The sequence below is a fragment of the Oryzias latipes genome, chromosome 4 (genome assembly GCF_053564925.1).
Source record: "Oryzias latipes strain Hd-rR chromosome 4, Olatipes_Hd-rR_3.1".
NCBI lineage: Eukaryota > Metazoa > Chordata > Actinopteri > Beloniformes > Adrianichthyidae > Oryzias > Oryzias latipes.
The window spans coordinates 17,227,113-17,247,710 of record NC_136240.1 but is presented as its reverse complement, the minus strand read 5'-3'; the positions used below and the strand labels follow the sequence as shown (position 1 = coordinate 17,247,710).

The following is a 20,598-nucleotide window of genomic DNA, read 5'->3' as shown; positions in this document are numbered from 1 at the left end:
AGACAAATGCAACTTTCCCTTTTCTTGCTAACACTTTTGTGACAGTTGTATTGTATTGTATTTTATTCATGTATGTTGTATTTAACGGTTTCCCCCTTTTCACTCTTTCAGGAACCCATAAAGTCCAGGGCACCACAGCTCCATTTGGAATATAGGTTTTACAAACAGTTGGGAAATTCAGGTAAGACCTGAATCGATTCATTTGAACTCTTTAAAAAGACATTTGTTCATACATTTCCCAATTTTAATTGGGGCTTGTTTGAAAACATTGGTTAAAATGATGTTTAATTGAGAATATGCAATATTGATGAAAAAGAAAAATTGTCTTTCTAGATTTTCTTCTTTCAATTTTCTTAAAGTTAGGAAAAACGGCTTTTTTGATTGTTTTAATGTAAGAGTTTAGCATTAAAACAGCTTAAATATATATAAATTTTAGTCATGTGAAACAGTTTGTCACTATCAAACTAGATTGTTTTTGACAAAGTAATGTAAAAACAAAATTATGTATCTATTGAATTGTATCAACTTACTGAATCAAATCATAAACTTTTGAATCTAAATAGAATGAGTTCAGTATTTTCTCAGGCTTAATATGAATAGGCATTGTGATTTGAGCTGGTAAATTTAGCTCAAAGTGTTCTTGCTTCGTGTATACTTTGCTTCTGGGGACAAGGCCGCTCATACTGTCAAAATGGAAACTCTGAACTGAAAGTTGCCTTTCGGATCCGATATTAAGAAAGAAAATACTCTTAAATTAGGTTTCCAAAGGTGAGTACAATTAGTCATTCTTGTACTGTGAAACTTCAGTCTAAACAAATGTGAAAGTTGTGTGTAATTCACTTTTTTAAGTTTTGGTTCTGTGTGTTCTACAGAATTGAAGAGTATTTTTTCAGAGAAACTAGACAGAAAAGGAACGTTGTAAATGCAACGTCAGCAGTTACCAATCCACTTAAAACAGAATATGCTTTAAAGGTTTGTTTTTATCTCCCCGCATCTGTGGGACTTAATGGATGCTATCAAAATGTGCTTCCTGTTTTCTAATCCCTTCCTCAAAATTACACAGCCTCATTCCTGCCCTTCAGCGCTGCCCAGAACAGCTTATTAGAGAGAGAAGGATCCCAGACACACAAACAAATCTACTACAGAACAATAAAAAATACATGTTTTAGTAGCTCCTTTTAAAATCTAGATTTGACCTTTCCAAAATGTTGCAATAAGTAGATGTTACTGTTGTTCAGATGTGTTATACAAATGCTTGCTAACCTCAGTAACTAATGCAGAAGTTGCACAAGATATTGTCAGAGAAAAATAGAAACTTCTGCTACTTGTTTGTTCCTTGCATTCCTCAATGATTCTACTTACATCTCTATCGAGTTTTTTTTCCTCATTCCAATAAATGATGAGTGTATGTGTTTTGGTTAAATTTAGTAACATGTATCCGCTTCCTGCCCTCTTGTATTGGAGCAGAAGTCTCCCACTGTTGATAAGGAGTTGGGGCATTAGGGTAGCCCTTGACTATTAAAAGCTTAGCCTCTGGAAGCATTCAGGCCATTATAGTATCTACTTAGATAACTTTTCTATTCCCCTCTGTTGTAGTATCTTGTGCTTCAGTCATTGACCGTTTCCTGCCGGCAGTTTGTCGGGAATACTCGCATGTTGACCTGACTGGGTGTGCTCCGACATGCTGCAAGGCTGTTTCTACATTTACTGTCATTCAAATCTGACTTCTTATTTTACACGTGTGTAATATCCATGTATTCTAGATTGGTACTCATCAAACCCCCACTCCAATGAAAATGATGTTTTTGGTGTTTCAAACATGTTTTTGTAGCATTTTACTCTTGCTTTAGATCATATATAAGGACAATTAGGCTTAAATGTGCATTTCTGAGTGTTTCTCTATTCAAGCTGCTTTTAGTCAAGAGTAGACAAAAAAAGCTTGTAGGTCGGTGTGATGTGGGATCTACCATGGCAAGCCATAAGCTCCCTGCTCTGCTCCATTCTGATGCATGTGCTTGGAGACGAATAGATCCATCTACGTCTTCATTTTCCTCGCCCAAGCTGGAATCTGACTCCAAACTGTGTGGCTGAATAGCTCCAATACTGCTCGCCATTTTTGTTACACCGGTAATGTTAGGTTGGGGTTTTGAGGGGCTTTAAGTGAGTTAGAGAGTGTAAACAAATAGAATGAATTCACAAGTGAATTTCTAATGACCTCCTGCTGCTCTGCAGAAACTATGTCCTAGAGAGCGACCCAAGTTTTTCTGATTTTTCCTCTTACTGATCATAACTAAGAGACGTCTGGGTACACTTTTAAAATAGATCAAAAGATGATCAGAATGGGACTTAAAGCAAAATATATATATATATATATATATTTATCATGAAAGTTATTTTAGGGAGACACTGGCTAAACATTTTTTCCAGTCATAAAATGTTAGCTATCCCGAGTAGACCTAAATTAGTCATTACTAAAGGACAAATTAATTTGACATTTACCTGATTGTTCCTTTAGATTGTATTAAAATCTTTAACAATTTTAAAACGATACACAGCCAGTTGCTGCTATTCTGGTTTTCTTTTTCTTCTATGGCTGACATGACATGACTGTGCAGGAGGGCTCACTTCACTCTCTGGCATTGAAGGAATCAAGGCGATAGATTGAATCTACTTATGTTGTCAACTTGCTAAATGGGACATGTGACTCCGTTAGTCGTGGCCATCCCAAGAGCTTCAAATATGTCATTGCATGAACTATCCGGCGCTTAACGCCCATCATGAGCTTATCTGCAGACTTAATTCTCTCTTATCCTGAACAGATCGCCACTGCTGGAGATCTGGATTCCACCTCGCACATTTTCTGAAAATTTCACAGGATTCTTGGTGTTTATTTATTTTTTGCTTCTGGGAATACCATCCCACCAGTGTTTGTCAAGTCTTTAGGCATTTGTGGGCACACCTTTTTATAAAACGTTTTACCCACAAGAGTTCTTCTATATTCTAAGGAAAAGCGGTGTTGAATTAAAATTAAACTTTATCTGGAAAATTGTTGGCATATTTGAATTGAAATTGATTATTTCTGTGACAACCTGTGGGCTATTAGATTGAAGTTATTACTAAAATGCACAGTTCTGTCATATTCTTTTTTTTATGGAACAAAATGTAATTTCGTTTGTTCCTTTAATAATGGTTAGCTCTTTGCTCTGGACTATTTTTTATAAGAAGATGTGATTACGCTTCCTTTTCATACTTGCTAATAACCTACAGTGTTTTAAACAATAATCGAATCTGTAAAATAGAAATATATTTTTTTTATACATGCTTTTTATTTTTCAATTGATAAATTGGTTTTAGTCATGTAAAACGTGGTTGTTGTGTATCAGATATTTGCTATGAAAATGATTGATTTAACATTGTAGGCGTTGACGTTGCTCTACCTATTAGGTAATAATGATTTGCTTGCATAAACATTTTCTAGCCACCTCTGAAACTACACATAACCTTCACAGTTGAGTGCAGCAGAACCCTCAATTTAACCCACATTTAAGACCATTCTGAACCAAACTCTGTGCACTAAAGAATGTTTTGAAATTACATCTGATTGATCAAATGCAGTTGATTTATTGCAAATAATATACATAAAGAAGTAAAGAAAAATCAGAAAAATAAAAAGTCATCTTACAAATTCTTTGTCCTGCATAACTATTTCTATTTTTTTTTTTAATTATCATATCTCCCTTCTCTCCAGAGGCAGCTATATGGCAGCTTGGACAGTTAATGTTCTGTTAAGTTGTTTCACATTTTCTTATCTCCTGGCTCTGTCTGTGCAGCTCTAAGCCTTGATCAGATTTCAGTCTTGTAAGAGCATCTCCAGTGCGCTGGGCTTAATGGAAGTCACTTCTTCCAGTCCTCCTCAGTGCACTCCATAATCTAAATCTTTCATACACATTCATTCCCTTTTCTTCTCCTCTGGCCTTGTTCTCCAGGCTTCTCCACTTTAGCCCTTGACTCTGACATTTCATTGTGGGGCAGCTTTGTCTTTAGCCACTATTATGCAGCCTTCCCTCTGTCGCATGAGAAGGCCTGCCTCCAAACACAATAGGGTGCATTGTCTCAAATTGTCAAGACAGCAGGGGGCAGAGTACCACTAATGGTATAAAGTGATAGCATTGCAAGAAAGCATTTTCCTGCTATGTCAAATGCTGCATCTATGATATACTGAAATAGACATATATCCAAATAAGGGAGTTTCCTTTGTGATTTGACTGTTTTACTGCGTTCTGTCAGATGTTTTCACAGTGGGTAATTCTGCATCAGTATTTCGACCATAGGCATTTTCTTACTAGCCTTTCCTCTAAAGCTCATCGATTCATCAAATCCATCAGTGGATTCAGATTATGATGTGCAGTACTGGGCTCTCCTCCTGTGATGACTGCTTTGACTGGCCTCTAGATTTGGGCCAAGCTTTGATGAGTCAGTTTCCCTCTGTGTCATCTCTTGTAACAACTTCATCTGTTGTGGACTCCATAACTAGGAAGTCCTGGGTGCTAAGTTGCAGATAGGTGTGAGAATTGGTGATTGCTTGCATGAGGGTATGTCTGGGTCATTTTGCATGAAAACATGAAAAGTCAGAATATTTTCATCACTTTCTCTCATTTACATATTTTTTAAAGACCCACTTTAATTAAAAAGTGTTTTTTTAACATGTTCTTGTAGCATTTTTCTCATGATGAATGGCAAATAAATTTACATTTTTGAGTATTTCTTTATTCAAATAGTTTTGAATCAGGAGCAGATGAAAATATGCCATTTGGAAAAAGCCTGGAGCAGTGATGTAGGAGCTACAATTGGCGGACCACAAACTCCCTGCTCCGCTCCATTCTAATACATCTACTTGCAGACAAATGGATCCATATACGTCTTCATTTTCCTCATCCGAGCTGGCATCTGGCTCAAAACTGCACGGCTGCATAGCTCCAATATTCCTGACCATTTTTGTTGCACCAGTTATGTTAAGGTCGGGTTTTGAGGGGCTGTAACATAGTGGGAGAAAGTGTGAATAAAGGGATGATGGGAAGTAAGGGAAGCCTTAATCTACACCAAAAGTCCTGCCCACAACTCATTTCTAATGAATTACTGCGGCTCTGCTATGTCCTAGAAAACAACACAGGTTTTTTTTTTTAAATGGCATAATCATTATTAAGAGTACTCAGTTGTTTTCAGAAATAACGACTTACTTTTTTCTAAATTACATTTTATTTCAATTTCTAGTTATCCTATCACAATGACCTGTACTGCAACTTTTCCATATCCAGTTTGTTGGATTGTCCCTGAACCAGTAGAAGGTGGTTCTTCCTGCCAGGTTGATGTATTACATTCCTCAGAAGTTTTCACAAACTCAGAGTTAGGTGTGCCTATGGAGCAAAGGTTATTTCTACTAACAGTTCATGGCCCACATCCAATACCTGTTTGTGCACAGAAGAAAACTAAAACATGTTTCCTATAAACAGAAGCTCATATTTATTACAACCATAGAGAAACATTATCCATATGCTTAAAAGCTCTAAATAATCCTTCAGACGCAGTGGTTTTCTTTATTTATTAATGCCTCAGATGAGTATTGATTGTATTGATTCTTATAAGATGTTGCACTTGTTTGTTCTTATGAACTGACCCTGTTAGACCAGTTGCTGCCCCCATAAAACCTCACCTTAAAAGTTCATCCAAAGCCAGCACAAGTGATCAGTTTATTTGAAATGCATTTGTCACTATACCTTCCAAGTTCCAATATTGGCATTTTTTTTAGCAGGAAAGTGTCAGTACTAGCTCAAATCTGCCAAATATTCTGAATTTGTTTGACATTTATTCAACAAAAAGAATCGCAATAAGATTATAATCTCATTTTTAAGAACTTGCTGGCAATGACTAACCATAAACAAATCCTCTGCTTCCTCTGCACATCAGTTATGAGTCGTATTATTGTGTCATCAAGGGGTAATAAAGTGTTTTCTCGGAAGAATCGTTGTCATGATGTTGGATAGGTTGGCCAATTGTATGTTTACGCAGATTATGTGCTGCCGCTGTGCAGACAGAGAACCACAGAGCAACCTCCTAGTCTGGGTTTAAACAGAACTGTTTTCAACCCTTTTAGTCCGTCAGTAAAAACATGTCAGTAGCATGTAGTGGAGGAAGTCCATAACCAGACAGTTTGGCCTAAGAGCAGAAAAAAAGTCAAACGTGACCAACCAGCACAGCAGTATCATCATTTGCAGGCTGTTCTAGGATATTTATACATAAATACCCTTGAGCATAATAGCCCCGATAGGCAACACCATTTACATCAAATCAGTCTTTATTTTGAAAATAAAAATCATTTAAATACATCCATAAATTGTCTTTCCTCTAACTTATGTGGGTATTTTTCAGGTCAAAAAGCAGCTTTCAGTTTTGTTTTTTTAATGATAACATTCACAGTTTCCCCTTTTTGTAGTGAAAAGGTTGAGTGAAAATTACTTTTCTTTATTAAAATAAAACGGATTTATATTAAAACTTTAAAATAAATGGTGTTGTGAATTTATACATCTAAATTGCATTGATCCAGTGTTTTTAGCATTGTAGCCCAAGTTCCTGGCACTCAGCCATAGCCAACTTTATTTTTTTTTTATAAAAGACTAAAACATGTCTGCTTTCTTTTTTTTTGAACCACAGAGGGAATCCCTCAGGTGTACTACTTTGGTCCTTGTGGGAAATACAATGCCATGGTCCTGGAACTGCTTGGGCCAAGTCTAGAAGACCTGTTTGACCTTTGTGACCGCACCTTCTCCCTCAAGACCGTCCTCATGATAGCCATACAGCTGGTAAGAACTGGACATTTGAAAAATTGTTAGAAATTTGAAGTTTGAGAGTTTCGGGGTCCTAATGCCTAATGAACACTTCCTTCAGGGGAAGTTCTATTTACAGTAGTTGTGTCTGTGTCTGCTGTTCCAATTGGAATCCCCCTTTATACAGCTGCTTGGTTCCCCCACTGAGATGACTTCATTGAGCCTCACTTCCTTCTGTAAAATGGTTGATTCCATGATGGCGTAACATTTGGTTCTGTCTTTTGTGACGCCTGCAGTGGGGGAGTCACAGAGCACACCAGAGGTGGAACAAGTTCTGTTTCAAAGGGGAAGACAAAACATTGTTTTATGACGTGACAACAGGCCTCTGTAATAAAATGTTAAATGGTCAAATGTAAAAAATTGGTTGTGATTGTGTTTTTATATGAAAACAAAAAAACACCTATCAGAATAGTTGGTCTCTGTGGCTGTGTCCAAATTCAAGGGCTGCGTTTTTCATGGGCTGCGTTTGTAGGCTGCTTACATCACAGTACCGCAACAAGTGCGTCCAAATTCAACGACTCCTTCAAATACGGCCAATGAATACGGCCTTCTTTTTCCCGATTTCAAGGATTGGTCTGGTGTTTCCTTCTATGCTGTCCATATCTCAAGATGCATTGTGGCCAAACCAGGAGATTTTCTGACAATAATGGTGGACTGTAAAGCAGGACCTAGAGTTGGAAATAATTACACCTATTTATAAATACACCTCCAAGATTAAAAGTTGGATCAAATAAGCCAGGAAAGTTTTGAGCTCCATGCCTGGTTCTCTACTCCTCTGTTCAGGACTCACGGTTGCTAAGCAACAATACCTTCACAGATGTAACGGCTGGAATAATCTAAAACACACGTGTCAAACTCAAGGCCCGGGGGCCAAATGTGGCCCTCCATGTCATTTTATGTGGCCTGCGAGAGCGTAAAAGTTTTTAATTTCTTAGAATAAAAATAAAAGTTGGTGTGTATTTATTCATATCTAGGGGGAATCTGACATGAAATAATGGAATTGGGCAACTATACATTAGGACTTAAACACTGTCCATATAACCTAACCTGTCAGAATCAAATGTAAAAGGATTTATGCTACAGCAAATATATGTTGTCTATGCAACTGTAATTGTCACTTTAAAAAGTTATAATAAATAAATAAAGTGTTATTTAACATTTATTTTTCATTACATTTAGTTTACATTTAAGTTACATTTAAGTTATATCTGGCCCTTTGAGGACAACCACTATGCTGATGTGGCCCTCAGTGAAATGAGTTTGACACCCCTGATCTAAAGGCTAGACTCGTCCTAATTCCCAGCCGTTTACACCCGGCCAATGTCCACGGGAAGACTGCGGCCATTGAAGGATGCAACCCTCGAATTTGGACACACCCTATGTATTTGCTAATGCCTTAGAATTGAAGAAAAAAAAAAACAAGAATTGTATCCATTTTAGTTTCATTTCTTTGTGTTTTGGAATTTATCTAAATAGTTCAGGTATTTAAAGCAAAATCCAACTCTTGCCTCCTGTCCAGATAACGCGGATGGAGTACGTTCACACAAAGAGTCTGATCTACAGGGATGTGAAGCCAGAGAATTTTCTGGTGGGGCGGCCGGGCAGCAAGAGGCAGCACACCATCCACATCATTGACTTTGGTCTTGCCAAAGAATATATAGACCCTGAGACCAAAAAACACATCCCCTACCGGGAGCACAAGAGTTTGACTGGAACAGCACGTTATATGAGCATTAACACGCACCTGGGGAAGGGTGAGTCGGCTGTTTTACTGTCTCTGATGGATTCACCTTCATCAAATTGGTCGCTATTTGTTTGCTACCAGGCTCACATAAGATTGAAGACAAAATATCAATCTAATATGTCATAGAAGTATTTTTTTCAATCATCAGTGAAACTTTAGATTTTTTGTTACCAATTAATCATTTCTATAGTTTCTATAGATGGTTTCTATAGTTTAACATATAAAATCTTTGTTTTACTGTTTTCTTTTTCCTGCTGCTTGTCCTTTCATGAATAGAAAGCACGTTCAATTAAAACGGGAGTCAATGATGTCCTTTTTTGTTTAGTCTTACTTCTATTTTCCTGTCACTGTCTTCTACAGCTAACTTTAGACTTGACCTTGTTTTCACTCCTGATTCCAGAGCAAAGCAGAAGGGATGATTTGGAGGCACTGGGTCACATGTTCATGTACTTCCTCAGAGGCAGCCTCCCATGGCAGGGCCTGAAGGTACTGTTGTGGGGTGTTTACTGATAAACATCTGTGTTCTGCAAATGTTTTAGTTTCAGCTGACATACACACCAGCAGTTTTTTCTTTCATTTTTTTTTTAACATTGGAAAAAGAATTGTGCTGGCGAGGGTTCATTGCATTTTAACATACAAAGAAACCCAAGATAAATCTTTTTTGTTTGTTTTTTACTTCTTTTGAAATTAACTTAGTTTCATGTCAGACTACATCAGGCGTACTTTATATGAATTTATATATATTTAAAATAAAGCAAGTTTTCTAATAATTCTGCTACACGTCTGTAACAGCAGAGGAGGAATTCTTTACACATGGTGTAACGGATGTGGCAAGTTTAAATCTGTTCACATCAGCTATGTCATATTTTCTTTAGCTTTCTGTTTTAAGAACATTTTTACTCTTAAATTCATCCTAGATCAGCTTTAAGCCTAAGTCAATGTGTAGCAATAGGGTTCCCCAAAATTCCCACCAAAGTTGTTCCTTAAACTGTTTTAAACGGTTTCAGACGTATACAGTGATGCGTCCGCTTGCTCTGACTGCCAAAGGAAGTCACCTCTAGGTTTGCATCTTAACAGGTTTGAATGTTGATCACCAAAAAACATAAAAGGTACAAGTATAGGTAATGATGAAAATGTAAGGAAAGGATCAGAGTTGCTCTTATTTCTAAAGCCATTATTTTCTAAGGTGTGCATGGAATAGCTGAGAGGAGAAGGCATCGGAACATTTGCTGTGTGGGCGGAAGCTCTTGGTAGATGAATGTGAGGGATGTAGTGTGGGGGATGTCTCCTGGCTCAGGCCAGAACAGGCCCTCCGCAGCACATAACGGCATAATAACGTCAACGTCCAATGAAACATTAGAACAACAGTAAGAGGAAATCACAGAGCTGTTCCTAATCTGGAAAACAATCATTTGGAATTGACTTTTTAACCTGCTGGAAGCATCTAATGAGAGGAAACTATCTCAGTCTTCTCTATAATGCATCATAAATGACATAACACAGCAATCCACCAACTGACGGGGCCTCATTCTGTCATCTGTTAACATGAAGTTTAGATGAGGATGTAATGAAGAAGCTTTTGTAAATTTCAAGCTCCAAGCACAAGACTGGCTTATCAGAGGATTGAGATCTGTTACTGAGGTCCCTCGGACAGAAATTATACATGAATTTGGCACCTCCAAAAGCTTCCTCCTAGTCAGAATACAACAAACACAGATATTGTCTTGTTTTGTTTTAGGCCGACACTTTGAAGGAGAGGTATCAGAAGATTGGAGACACCAAACGAGCAACGCCAATCGAAGTTCTTTGTGAAGGCTTCCCTGGTCAGTAGATTCACACCTTGTGTTTGTTTTTTTTTGTTTGTTTTTTTAGCTTAGATGTGTTTAAAATATGTTCTCCTTTGTTGCAGAAGAGATGGCCACCTATCTGCGCTACGTTAGGAGGCTTGACTTCTTCGAGAAGCCTGATTATGAGTATTTACGGAAACTCTTCACTGATCTGTTTGACCGGAGCGGACACGTGTTTGATTATGAATACGACTGGGTTGGGAAATCTCTTGTAAGTACACCATTCTGAAACTACTCATTCCCTCACTTCCTCCTGTTATTATTGTCATTATTTTGGGGCAAAACCTTTTTTTAAGGAAAATTAGAAGAGTAAAAATGTTTGTCAGAGTAAGGTTGTAATTTTGTGTTTTTTTGGTTTTTTTGTAGCCCACGCCGATAGGCCAAATCCCCAGTGACACACCCCAGCCACCCAGAGACAAAACATCGCATCCGACCAAAAACCAGGTGAGTTCATCGAACAGAACAGAAACCGCGCCCGGTTTCACCACCTGACTGCGCGACCAGTCAGCCAATCATGTCACGCAACATTCTTAAGAAAACTGCTCCTTTACTTCCTGCTCATTCTGTAGCAGTCACACCGCTTTTCCTTGAAGAATCTGAAAGCCAGGAAGACTTCATAAAAACCAAAACCTTAATGGAAAAACGCTAGACATGAATAGTGATGAATAAGACGACAAAAATGTGGGTTCTTCACACTTTGCCACCCTTAAGTGCCAGTCATTGCATGCATGAGTTGAAAATGCAAATTGCATTTTTCATCCCAGTAATGACGAGGTGATGTGCCTATTATGTGACAAAGTATGAAGTCGGTATTGTTGAGAGCATATTATCTATTTCCTGACTCATTTTTTGAAAAGGAAATTCAGTTTTTTCCCACAGAAATACTCATGAACTAAGTATAACAGATGGTGCAGATAGTTCTTTTTATTGTGTTTGGCAATTCTCACTCATTACCATAAAGCTGTAGAGGGGAGTGCCTTTTATTTTTTTTATGGCTGACTTATTACAGTGGACTCTATCCTGTTTTTACTGCTCTCTGTTTAATGCCATTGGCTGAGGAAAACCTTGCCATTATTTTTTTTTAATGCTGGCAGAGCACATCCTTCTGTACCATGAACATTGCCCGTGATTGTGAAAACATTTGACATCACAATAAAACAGCCTGATCACACTGAAGGACCCAGCTAAGTGTCAAAAATAAAAATCTTTAATCTGTAAACAACTGCAAGAACCTGCCAGTTCTGTAAGTTGTTACCCAACAGTGGTGCAGTTACTGCAACTTTCAAAAATAAAATAAAAGACATCAGTTGTTGTTTAGTCATTGCCAGCTGAGATGATCACGGCTGTTTTCTTTTATTCCTGCATGACTTTTAGTGTGTTGATCTGAGCTTCATATAAAATGATGCTTCCCTCTACTTCCCCTATTAACATAGTTTGTCTTAACCAGCCTGCTTCTGCTTGGGAGATGTCTTCTATAATTTTTTTTTTGTTTTTTCCCCTCCACCTCCTCCATCCCCTTTCAATCACAACTCCTTCAACACTTCTTCCTGCACTGCTCCTACCTTCACCACACTCCCTACCTCATCCCTAAACTGCCACATCCGCCACCCTCTGTCCTCCCCTCTTTTTCTCACCACTTCACGGCCATCAACCTCAACCGTTTTTGCTCTTTGCGTCAAGTCGCCTGAGCCCAAAGGAAGTGAGTCTCAGCCCACTCCAGTGACCAATAAGGAGACTCTGGGGTCGCACCTCACAGCTGAGCGGCTGGGGGGCTCTGTTCAGGTACAGCTGCTGCTACTGCTGCTGCTCTGCTGGCTACTGCATGAATCTACATAATTTTGTCTGTATTTTCCCCCTCTTTTCACTGACTCTCTGCCTGTTTGTGTTTTTTCTGGACTCTTTTCGTTGGACTTTTTGAACCCCTGAGTTCTAGAGCCCTGTGTGTAGTTCCTGCTGCTTGATTTAGCTCGTCTGCCTGTAAACTGATGGCACTTAAGGCCAAACAAAGATGACATTCAGCAAAATACAAGCCGTCTCAAGAACAGACCACAGTATTATGTAAAAACAAGGAACACCCATGAACAGCTCAGAAGACAAATTTAGTTTTTTCTTGACTAAAAATATGGATTTAATCGACTTATTTGTTTCCGTGTGCCCATATTGTCTCATAAATCTGTCCCTGAGAAAATTGCGGCACAAATGCCCCGCCTGGTGTTGGCTACTAAAACTGCAGCTTTTAAGGCACAGATTCTCTTTGCTGACGGTTTCTGTTTACATGTGTCAAACAGGTTTTACTTGTTGTTTCTTTCTTGTTTTTGTTAGCAAACAGTTGACTCGCTTTTGGATATATTTGAGTCAAGTTGCCATCTTCCAAAGATTCATGTCTTTTTGAGGTAGCTTTAAACTTTTTCAAAAGACAACAATTCTTGAAAGGTTTTGCCGAGATGGCAAGACAAGAATGTAGCACAAAATCATTAATAGAAAGAGATAATCGAGAAAGTAACACAGCAAGCAAAACCTCCTTTAAAGTTCCTTTTTAGGCAGAACATGAGAACATGTGACGCTTTTACTTTGACTTCTGTGGTGTTGCTTTAGTTTGGCTCATTTCAGGTTATCTGCTGTATGCTGAGACCATCAACAGTTAGGTTACATTCCTGAAGTTGTCTTTCTCTCACTAAGCAGGTGATGAGCTCAACAAATGGCGAGTTAAACACAGACGATCCCACAGCTGGACACTCCAACGCTCCCATCACTGCTCCCACTGAGGTGGAAGTGGCCGAGGAAACAAAGTACGGAAGAAGCGTCCTCAGAAAAACATGCTTGCTTTTGTGCCACTGACTGGGATGAGGCTCAGAACGAAAATTCTGGTTTTCCTTTATTCAAAATTTGAGGACTTCAAATGAGGACTTTGGGTTCTATCATATTTTTCTGACCATAAGGTGCACTGGATTATACGGCACATTAAGTAATCAAAACAGTTGTGTGTTGTGGCTACACTACCCAGAATGTGTAGAGTGGCCGATCAGAGGGGTGGATTTCTGGAACTGTGTTGTCATTCACGTGCACCTCTTTGATCTGCAACAACACGATAAATCCAGCTTTAGCTGAAACGCATAAAATGCAAAACAAAACACTCACTTTTTCAGTTCCTTATGTAGAAGCACAATACACATCACAGTACTCATAATGCTTCAACAATCCAAGCATCGCATCTTTATCAATGACTTTATATGAGGACTGGACTAAGTGACCCCTCCGCCTTGGCGTTCAAAACAGAAAGTAACCGCTGATTACGAGAAACCAAAGAGGCCATCCCATAGACTTCTACTGAAAAAATAAACAGTTATTTGTCAGAATACCCATTCTTTTTCTAATAACTTTGTTATAACATGTTCTTGCTCATCTTGTTTTTTTTCCAGGATATTTTTTTTTGTAATGCAAGTTATTCAAGTTATAAACTGGCCAATCAGATGCCACAGTAAAAGCATGTCGCCTCACGTCAAACATTTTAAATCTTTGACAGATTCTCCCGAGTCTGGACTTCCAACAAGCTCTCCCCTGATTGGCGAGAGTGGTTGACATAGAGATGATGTCTCAGGTTGACTCAGACCAATCACTCAATCACTGCTTACTGACTAGGGGTGTAGCAATTTGTTTTAACTTAGATTTGCATCATTATTTGTGATTGCCGATCCGATTCATAGTCAATACTTTACTGGTTCATTTTAAACAATCACATTCATTGACCTAAAATTGATCCAGTACATCTTCAATCAAAAATTCACATCAAAGTAATATAAACTGAACATTATTAGATCGTTCTGTAATGATGGCCTGATCATTTTTTGCTGCCATCACGTGTCTGTTGTGATGACACTTCCATTATAGTAAAATAAACCTACTGTGCCTCAATCCAAATGGTGTTTTCCAATATCAATAATCAATTGATCTCATTTAGAAACTATTTTTAATGGTATAGTTTGAGTTAACAGCTTACCTCACACAGATTGATCTGGTTGGATCATATGAATACAAATCAATTCATTGATTGGTTACAGCCCTATTGCTGACAATTTCGGGTTCCAACATGGTGATGTCCGTACTGCGCACGAGTGGTGACTAAATTGACTTCATTTCATTGTAAACAGAAGCAAGTCCTTCTCTATGGGTGACGTCACAGTCACTCAGTCCAGTTCTCAGATACAGTCAATGGGCTTCATGGATTACAAAAGATTGTTAGTCTTTTTCCACAGAAAAATCGGTTTGAGGTCAGTAAGCACAGCCAGAATTTGGAAAAACAAGATGCCGTGTTGATTTTTTTGAGAAAGTTGAAGGATTTTCTAGTCCGAAAAACATGATAGTTTTATTTTTACTGTTTAGGATTAAATAAACAATTTGTTTGCTGTTTAGTTTAAACAATAAGAAAATAAATAAATGTAATGCCACTTCGTTAGGATTTTCTTTTTAAAAGTGTTTTTCAAATCAAGGTTACAAACTCAATGAAAGCTTGAATGCAGGTGTGAGAAACACTGAATTACCGTTTGCTGAGTGTTTAACGTTCTCATTTTCCCGCAGGTGCTGTTGTTTCTTCAAAAGGAGAAAGAGGAAAGCTCTCCAGAGGCACAAGTAAAAGAAGATCAGAGAGAACTTGAAACATTGTGGTCACTGTCAAGTTTTAAATGGAAGCAACTACACGCACACACACGCACACACACAAACCCTATTCCTTTTCCTGTTCCAGTTGTCCCCTCACCTTTCCTCCCCTCCCACCACCATCCCCACATCACTTCTCCAGCTCTCTCATTTTCAGTGCTGTGGCCGAATTGAAGGAATGTTGCAGTCCTACTGACAACACAACAGACTCCTGATTCCTTTAGACCAGAATAGACCTATCTGCTTTACAACATTGGGGCGCGAGGAAAAGTACAAAAGCTGTAACAATGAAACTGAAACAGTGGAGTGAAAAAACAACAACAATGGGGTTGTATTACAGATGACATTTGAACATGTATTCTTTGAACAGTCAGTTAATCAGGGGAAACCATTCAAGTAAAAGAAATCTGTTCAGTAGGAAATTGTTAATTTTCTTTTCTTTGGTGTGTTTTATTTTGGGGGTGGGAGTCAAGGTAAAGAGGAAAAAGGTGAAAAATGCTGATGTTTAACAAAAGAGACACAGGAAGCATTTCATCTGTAAAACAGAATTCAGAAAGTTTTCGTTTCTTTCTTTTTTTCTTTTATAAGTAAAACCTTGGTTTTTTTGAAGTCGAGTCCCTGCATTGAAAGTTTATTTTTATGTTGTAGTGTTCTGAGTTCAATTCTTTCCTCATTTTGACTTTCTTTTCATCTGTCGATGTGGTCTTTGTAGCACAGTCACTGGCCTCAGGTACTGTGGAAAAACGAGAAGCAGATGTTAGGCTCTTATTGCACTTTTGAAAGAAAACCAATTTCAGTGGAGACCTTTTGGGTTTGAAATTAACCATAAAAAAAACAACTTAATAAAGACTGATCCAGGATGAGTCCTTCAGAACGCTTATACTTGAGTTATGGCTGAAAAATCTTAATTTCAGTGGGGGGAAAAAACAACAAAAAAAGTCTTCTGATTTTACATTTAACATCAAAATAATTTACCAGGAAATCATAGTTTGTGCCTTTTTTAAAGTAACAATATTGAAAACACAAGCGAGTATTCCGCATTGATAATTTCTATAATCGGACAAATGCTTACTGGATTTAATTTGTGTGTCTGAGAGTGTGCATGTGGACGTTTGCTCATCTGAAAGTGCAGTGTGACCGTGCTGTACACACAACCTGCTTTGCCACTTATGCGTCTTCCTCTCTGGCCGCTTTCTTTTTGGTACTGGTGTGTGCGCGCCCTCCGCCACCTCCAAAACTACAACGGACAAAACTCAAATCGCTGTAAACATGGATGTCGCTGGACAGACAAGCAGCTATAGCTGGGATAATTGCCCTTCTGATTCTTATTGGAGTCTTCAAGATCATGAAAAAGGCAATTTAAAAAAATATATATATATTTCTGTCCATCTGTTAACACACAGTTTCCTTGATTTTTTTTTTATTTTTTATTTAAAGATGTATTTTCTCTGTCTGCTTATTGTTCCCGATGCTTAAGCTTCCACAAAACATTGACTGCCATCATCCCTAAGCCATAGCCAAGTACTTTTATTTTTTTTAAATTTTCTTAGCAAAATATCTGATTTCCCAAACATGCAACTAGGTGGAGTTGTGATATTCAAGTTGTGCTTTTTCAACAACAAAAAAACCTGCTTTCAAGATTATGGGTGGAATTTTATGAGACGTTTGGATTTGCAGTTATTAATTTAGAGAATTCACAGGAGTAATTCTGAAGTCTCTCTTTACGTAAAATTCACAAATTCAAAATCTATATACTTTAAGCAAAAGTTTGTATTTTGAATGTTTTTTTTTTTTTTTACTTGCCATCAAAAGTCTTTAGGCGACTCCAAAAACTGAGAGCTGTCGCGACTCTTTTTCATGTCTTGTTTTAACAAATGGATTTGTTTTTGCTTGCTTGCTTTTGAAAGAGGGACACTGGTGAAGTCTTTCTTTAAACGCCTGTTGACTGATACCAGAAAAGTCTTAAGTCTTGTCCAAAAAAGTAAAAAAAAAACAAAAGATGAAACATGTCCCACCAAAAGGGGAGAAAAGGGAATTCAGCTGAATGAGGGGATTGAATAAAAAGAATATCATCCAAAGCATGACCATATAGCAACATAAATCCGATGAAATGAAGAGTCTCTGATGATGGTCCTTTCCTGTCTTTAAATCTATTTTTTTTTAAATAGGCAAATTGGATGTGTTTTTATTGTGTCGGGGAGAATTTGTGACATTTGAGTTGATCTGTCATTAGAAGGTTGATCCATTGGTTCTGTGAAAGCATTACAAGAATTGAAGGAACAAAGGAAATTTCTTTTTGAACCAAGCTATGTCTATATTTCCTCATGTTTAATTCTGTTTCCTGCAGTGACTTTAAATCGGTAATTAAAGTTTCACTTTGGGAGGCAGTCAAAGCCTCCGTTTGTTGCTGCATAGCTCGACTCCACTTGGTGTGAAAGTCGTGACTCCACCTAAGTTTCAGTTTTCTGAGTCTCTGATTTGAAATGGTAGCTGGTTGTAAATTGTTGCGCTTCTTTCTTTGTTCCTCCGAGCAGGTTTTGGAGGACTCAGCGTGAGGCACGGGGAGAGGAACCAGTCAGTGCTTTGTAAAATCATGTTTCAAACAGGAATCATAATAATTATGACTTCATTTTCCCAACATACAGTATGAGGCGTTAACGAAGCAGTGGTTCAGTCATCCAAGCACATCTCCACGTGCGTCTTTACGCACACAGCCATCCACAGCAGGGAATACTTCCTAGAACGTCCAGTTATTCCGTTTAACTAAAATAAAATAAAATTTTAAAAAAGTGAGGAAGTGACTTGTTTTGGTGAGGACCCAGCTTAGTTTAACCACCGCACTGCGTTTTCTTACGATGTGATTTCTAATTGGAGACTTTATTTCCGAGGATGTTCAGACCAGGGTTGAACTGTGCTTCTGCTCTACGTTTATTGGTGTAACTATTTGCAACATGTATTTGTAAATATGACGACGACAGATCTCTAATTGTGAATAAAGAAAATTTTATCACATCACCCTGTCATGGAGCTGTTTGTGTGTCTGTGCTGAGCTCTGTGGTTGTTATCGCTCAGCTGCGCGTCAAAGTTCTTATTTAATGACTAACCATCGTTTCTGCGTCAAGGTGTGCCATGCACTTTGGAAGGTTTGCTGTGTTTCTCAGGAAGCGCCACCTGCTGGTAGAAGAATGCATTCTAATTACGTCACGTGCCTTAAAAAAGAGACAACCACGCCCCCATGACAGGCAGGTTGCATCCCGACTGTTGATCTCAAATGAGTTAATTTATTGATTTTAAAGGAAAACTTTATAATCGGTTGCATCATCTTTTTCACTCATGTTTAAATTTAGTTTTCTTTCAAAAAAAAGTTCAATAACAAACTTTTATTGTCAGTTGACTATTCAGTTTTTAACACTAAATTACCTAGCCTCTCCTAGAACATGCATGTTAATTTACAAAAGTCTTAACTTATTTTCAAATCTTTTCAATTTTGAATAATCCTACAAATGCTGTTTTCTGCAACTTTTTAAATTAAAAATATTGATTCAAAGAGGTTCATTGTGTCTAAGTTTAAGTATGCAGTAAAAATATTATTTTTATATTGTTGCAAACCCCATAACCTTTTTAAATAAATTGTTTTTATGTTAAGTTGTTCATTTTTTGAAGTCCTTTAAGAATGTGCAACACAGTAAAAACTCCCCTGTGCTAATTACTAAAAGATTTCACAATACTCATCATTTTCTTTGTTTTAAACTAGGCTACATTGAGTACATGCAAACTTTAAGAGTACCTGAGAAAAATGATCCATTTATTTTATTTGTACCATTATTTATATATACCATTTGTACCATTATTTATATATATTTTTAACGTTTTTTTTTCAATTAACTTTTCAAGAAATTGACTTTACTTAGTGTAAATTAAACAAATTCTCAGTTTTCTTTTTATTGAAATGTTTTCTTTTTGACGGGAAACACTCTGTCTCAGAGAGTTTAAAATTTTGAGCTTAACAGCCTCTGACTGAATAAAATTTGAAATGCTGATAAACTGAGTAAATATAACTTTTTTGTTTCTTTTCAATTTCACACTAAAGATGTGACTCAACAAAACTGTCCCGGGTTTGATTTGAGTCAAAATATGAGAGAGGTAGTTTTTAAGTGGGCCAATAAATCATCATATTGATTCATCCTCGAGATCTACCCCTCCTGTTCTGCAGCACCCAGTCAGTTTTCCTCATTCTGTCAGGTGGTGCTGTATAGCTGCAAAACAATCATTATGGTCAATAAGTGGTCTCTGTCACATCATTGGGCTGTTTTCGGTTGAAGGCCTCCCACTCTGTTGTGACAAGAATATTGCTTAACATGTAAAGTTATACAAAATTTGTGGAAAGTTTTATTCCTTTTGACAGTAATTAATTCATGTAAGGCTTCACAGGTTTACAGGTTAAGGTAAAAATCAAAATATTTTACACGGGAGGCCTCATGTTTTTGGTTGGCTTGCTGCAACTGGCACTGATCCAAAGACTAACTTATTCATGTAATGCCTCACTGGTTTACAGGTTAAAGTAAAACCAAATGATTTAACTTGAAAGGTTTTTTGGGTGATCAATCCAGATTCTTTATTTGGCTTGGAAGTAACTGGCACAGATCCAAAGACTTCTTAAACTTTAGAATTTATCTGGACTTAATAGTATTGTGATGATTTCTTTGTTGTTTATTAGCAGTATGAATACTTTTGACCAGATAAAAAAGCAACTCAAATCAGTCATTCGTAGTAATGGAACCACTGCCATTAAATGTTTCTTTTAATGTTTTATGTAAAGCACTTTGAATTGACTTTGTATATAAAATGTGCTTTACGAATTTGCCTTGCCTCACTACCAGCATTAATATAACATTCAAGAGAGAGGATGGATTTGTCTGAACTGTTTTAACCCATGTAACTGCCTAACATTCTTGATATATGATAGAAAAATGTCTGTGGTTTTCAAATAAAATGCTGTGAATGCAGGAACTTCACTGAAGATATAACACAAGTTGTAATCCAGGAGGGTTTATAGATATTCTTATTACTTCCTCCACTCTTTTTAAAAAGCCTTTTTTTGGATTGCAGACACTATTGCATTGATTCTTTATTTGAATCTTCTCTTTTATTTCAGGAATATTCAGATTTTCAGGCACTTTCCCATCCTACATCCCTCAGGTTTCATGTTTTCAACAATAGTTTTAAAAATAATGCACCCAACTTTAATGCCATTCTTTTTGAAATTCCATTCTGAAAAAAAACTTTGTTGCAATCAATCATAGGCAATTAAGTATGTAGTAGAGGAGTAATTAATCTCAGTGCAGACCTTATCAGTTTAGTGCTGTAATAGCAAAAGTGCTGCCTCTTTATGCGAGAGATTGATCATTGCTGGATGCAAGTATTAAAATGACATTTGACCCACAAAGTCAAAACCATATAAATAAATGAATGA

At 37.4% G+C, this 20,598-nt stretch overlaps 1 protein-coding gene across 15 annotated transcripts in view; it reads left to right on the top strand.

Moving 5' to 3' along the window:
- The window catches only part of csnk1g2b (casein kinase 1, gamma 2b), a 34,876-nt gene extending 16,739 nt beyond the window's left edge, over window positions 1-18,137 (top strand). For 2 of the 15 annotated variants that reach the window (XM_078945899.1, XM_078945900.1), the window contains exons 3-12: window positions 112-181; window positions 6,709-6,857; window positions 8,401-8,635; window positions 9,026-9,111; window positions 10,364-10,448; window positions 10,538-10,683; window positions 10,839-10,916; window positions 12,153-12,254; window positions 13,152-13,261; window positions 15,048-18,137. In XM_078945899.1, the coding sequence (XP_078802025.1) occupies window positions 112-181; window positions 6,709-6,857; window positions 8,401-8,635; window positions 9,026-9,111; window positions 10,364-10,448; window positions 10,538-10,683; window positions 10,839-10,916; window positions 12,153-12,254; window positions 13,152-13,261; window positions 15,048-15,102 (1,116 nt within the window). In that variant the 3' untranslated portion in view covers window positions 15,103-18,137. Of the gene's footprint in view, window positions 1-111; window positions 182-6,708; window positions 6,858-8,400; window positions 8,636-9,025; window positions 9,112-10,363; window positions 10,449-10,534; window positions 10,684-10,838; window positions 10,917-12,152; window positions 12,255-13,151; window positions 13,262-15,047 lie in introns of all 15 variants that reach the window. The other 13 variants (XM_023954284.2, XM_023954285.2, XM_078945897.1 and 10 more) reach the window with 7 other exon arrangements.
- Window positions 18,138-20,598: the final 2,461 nt, after the last annotated feature.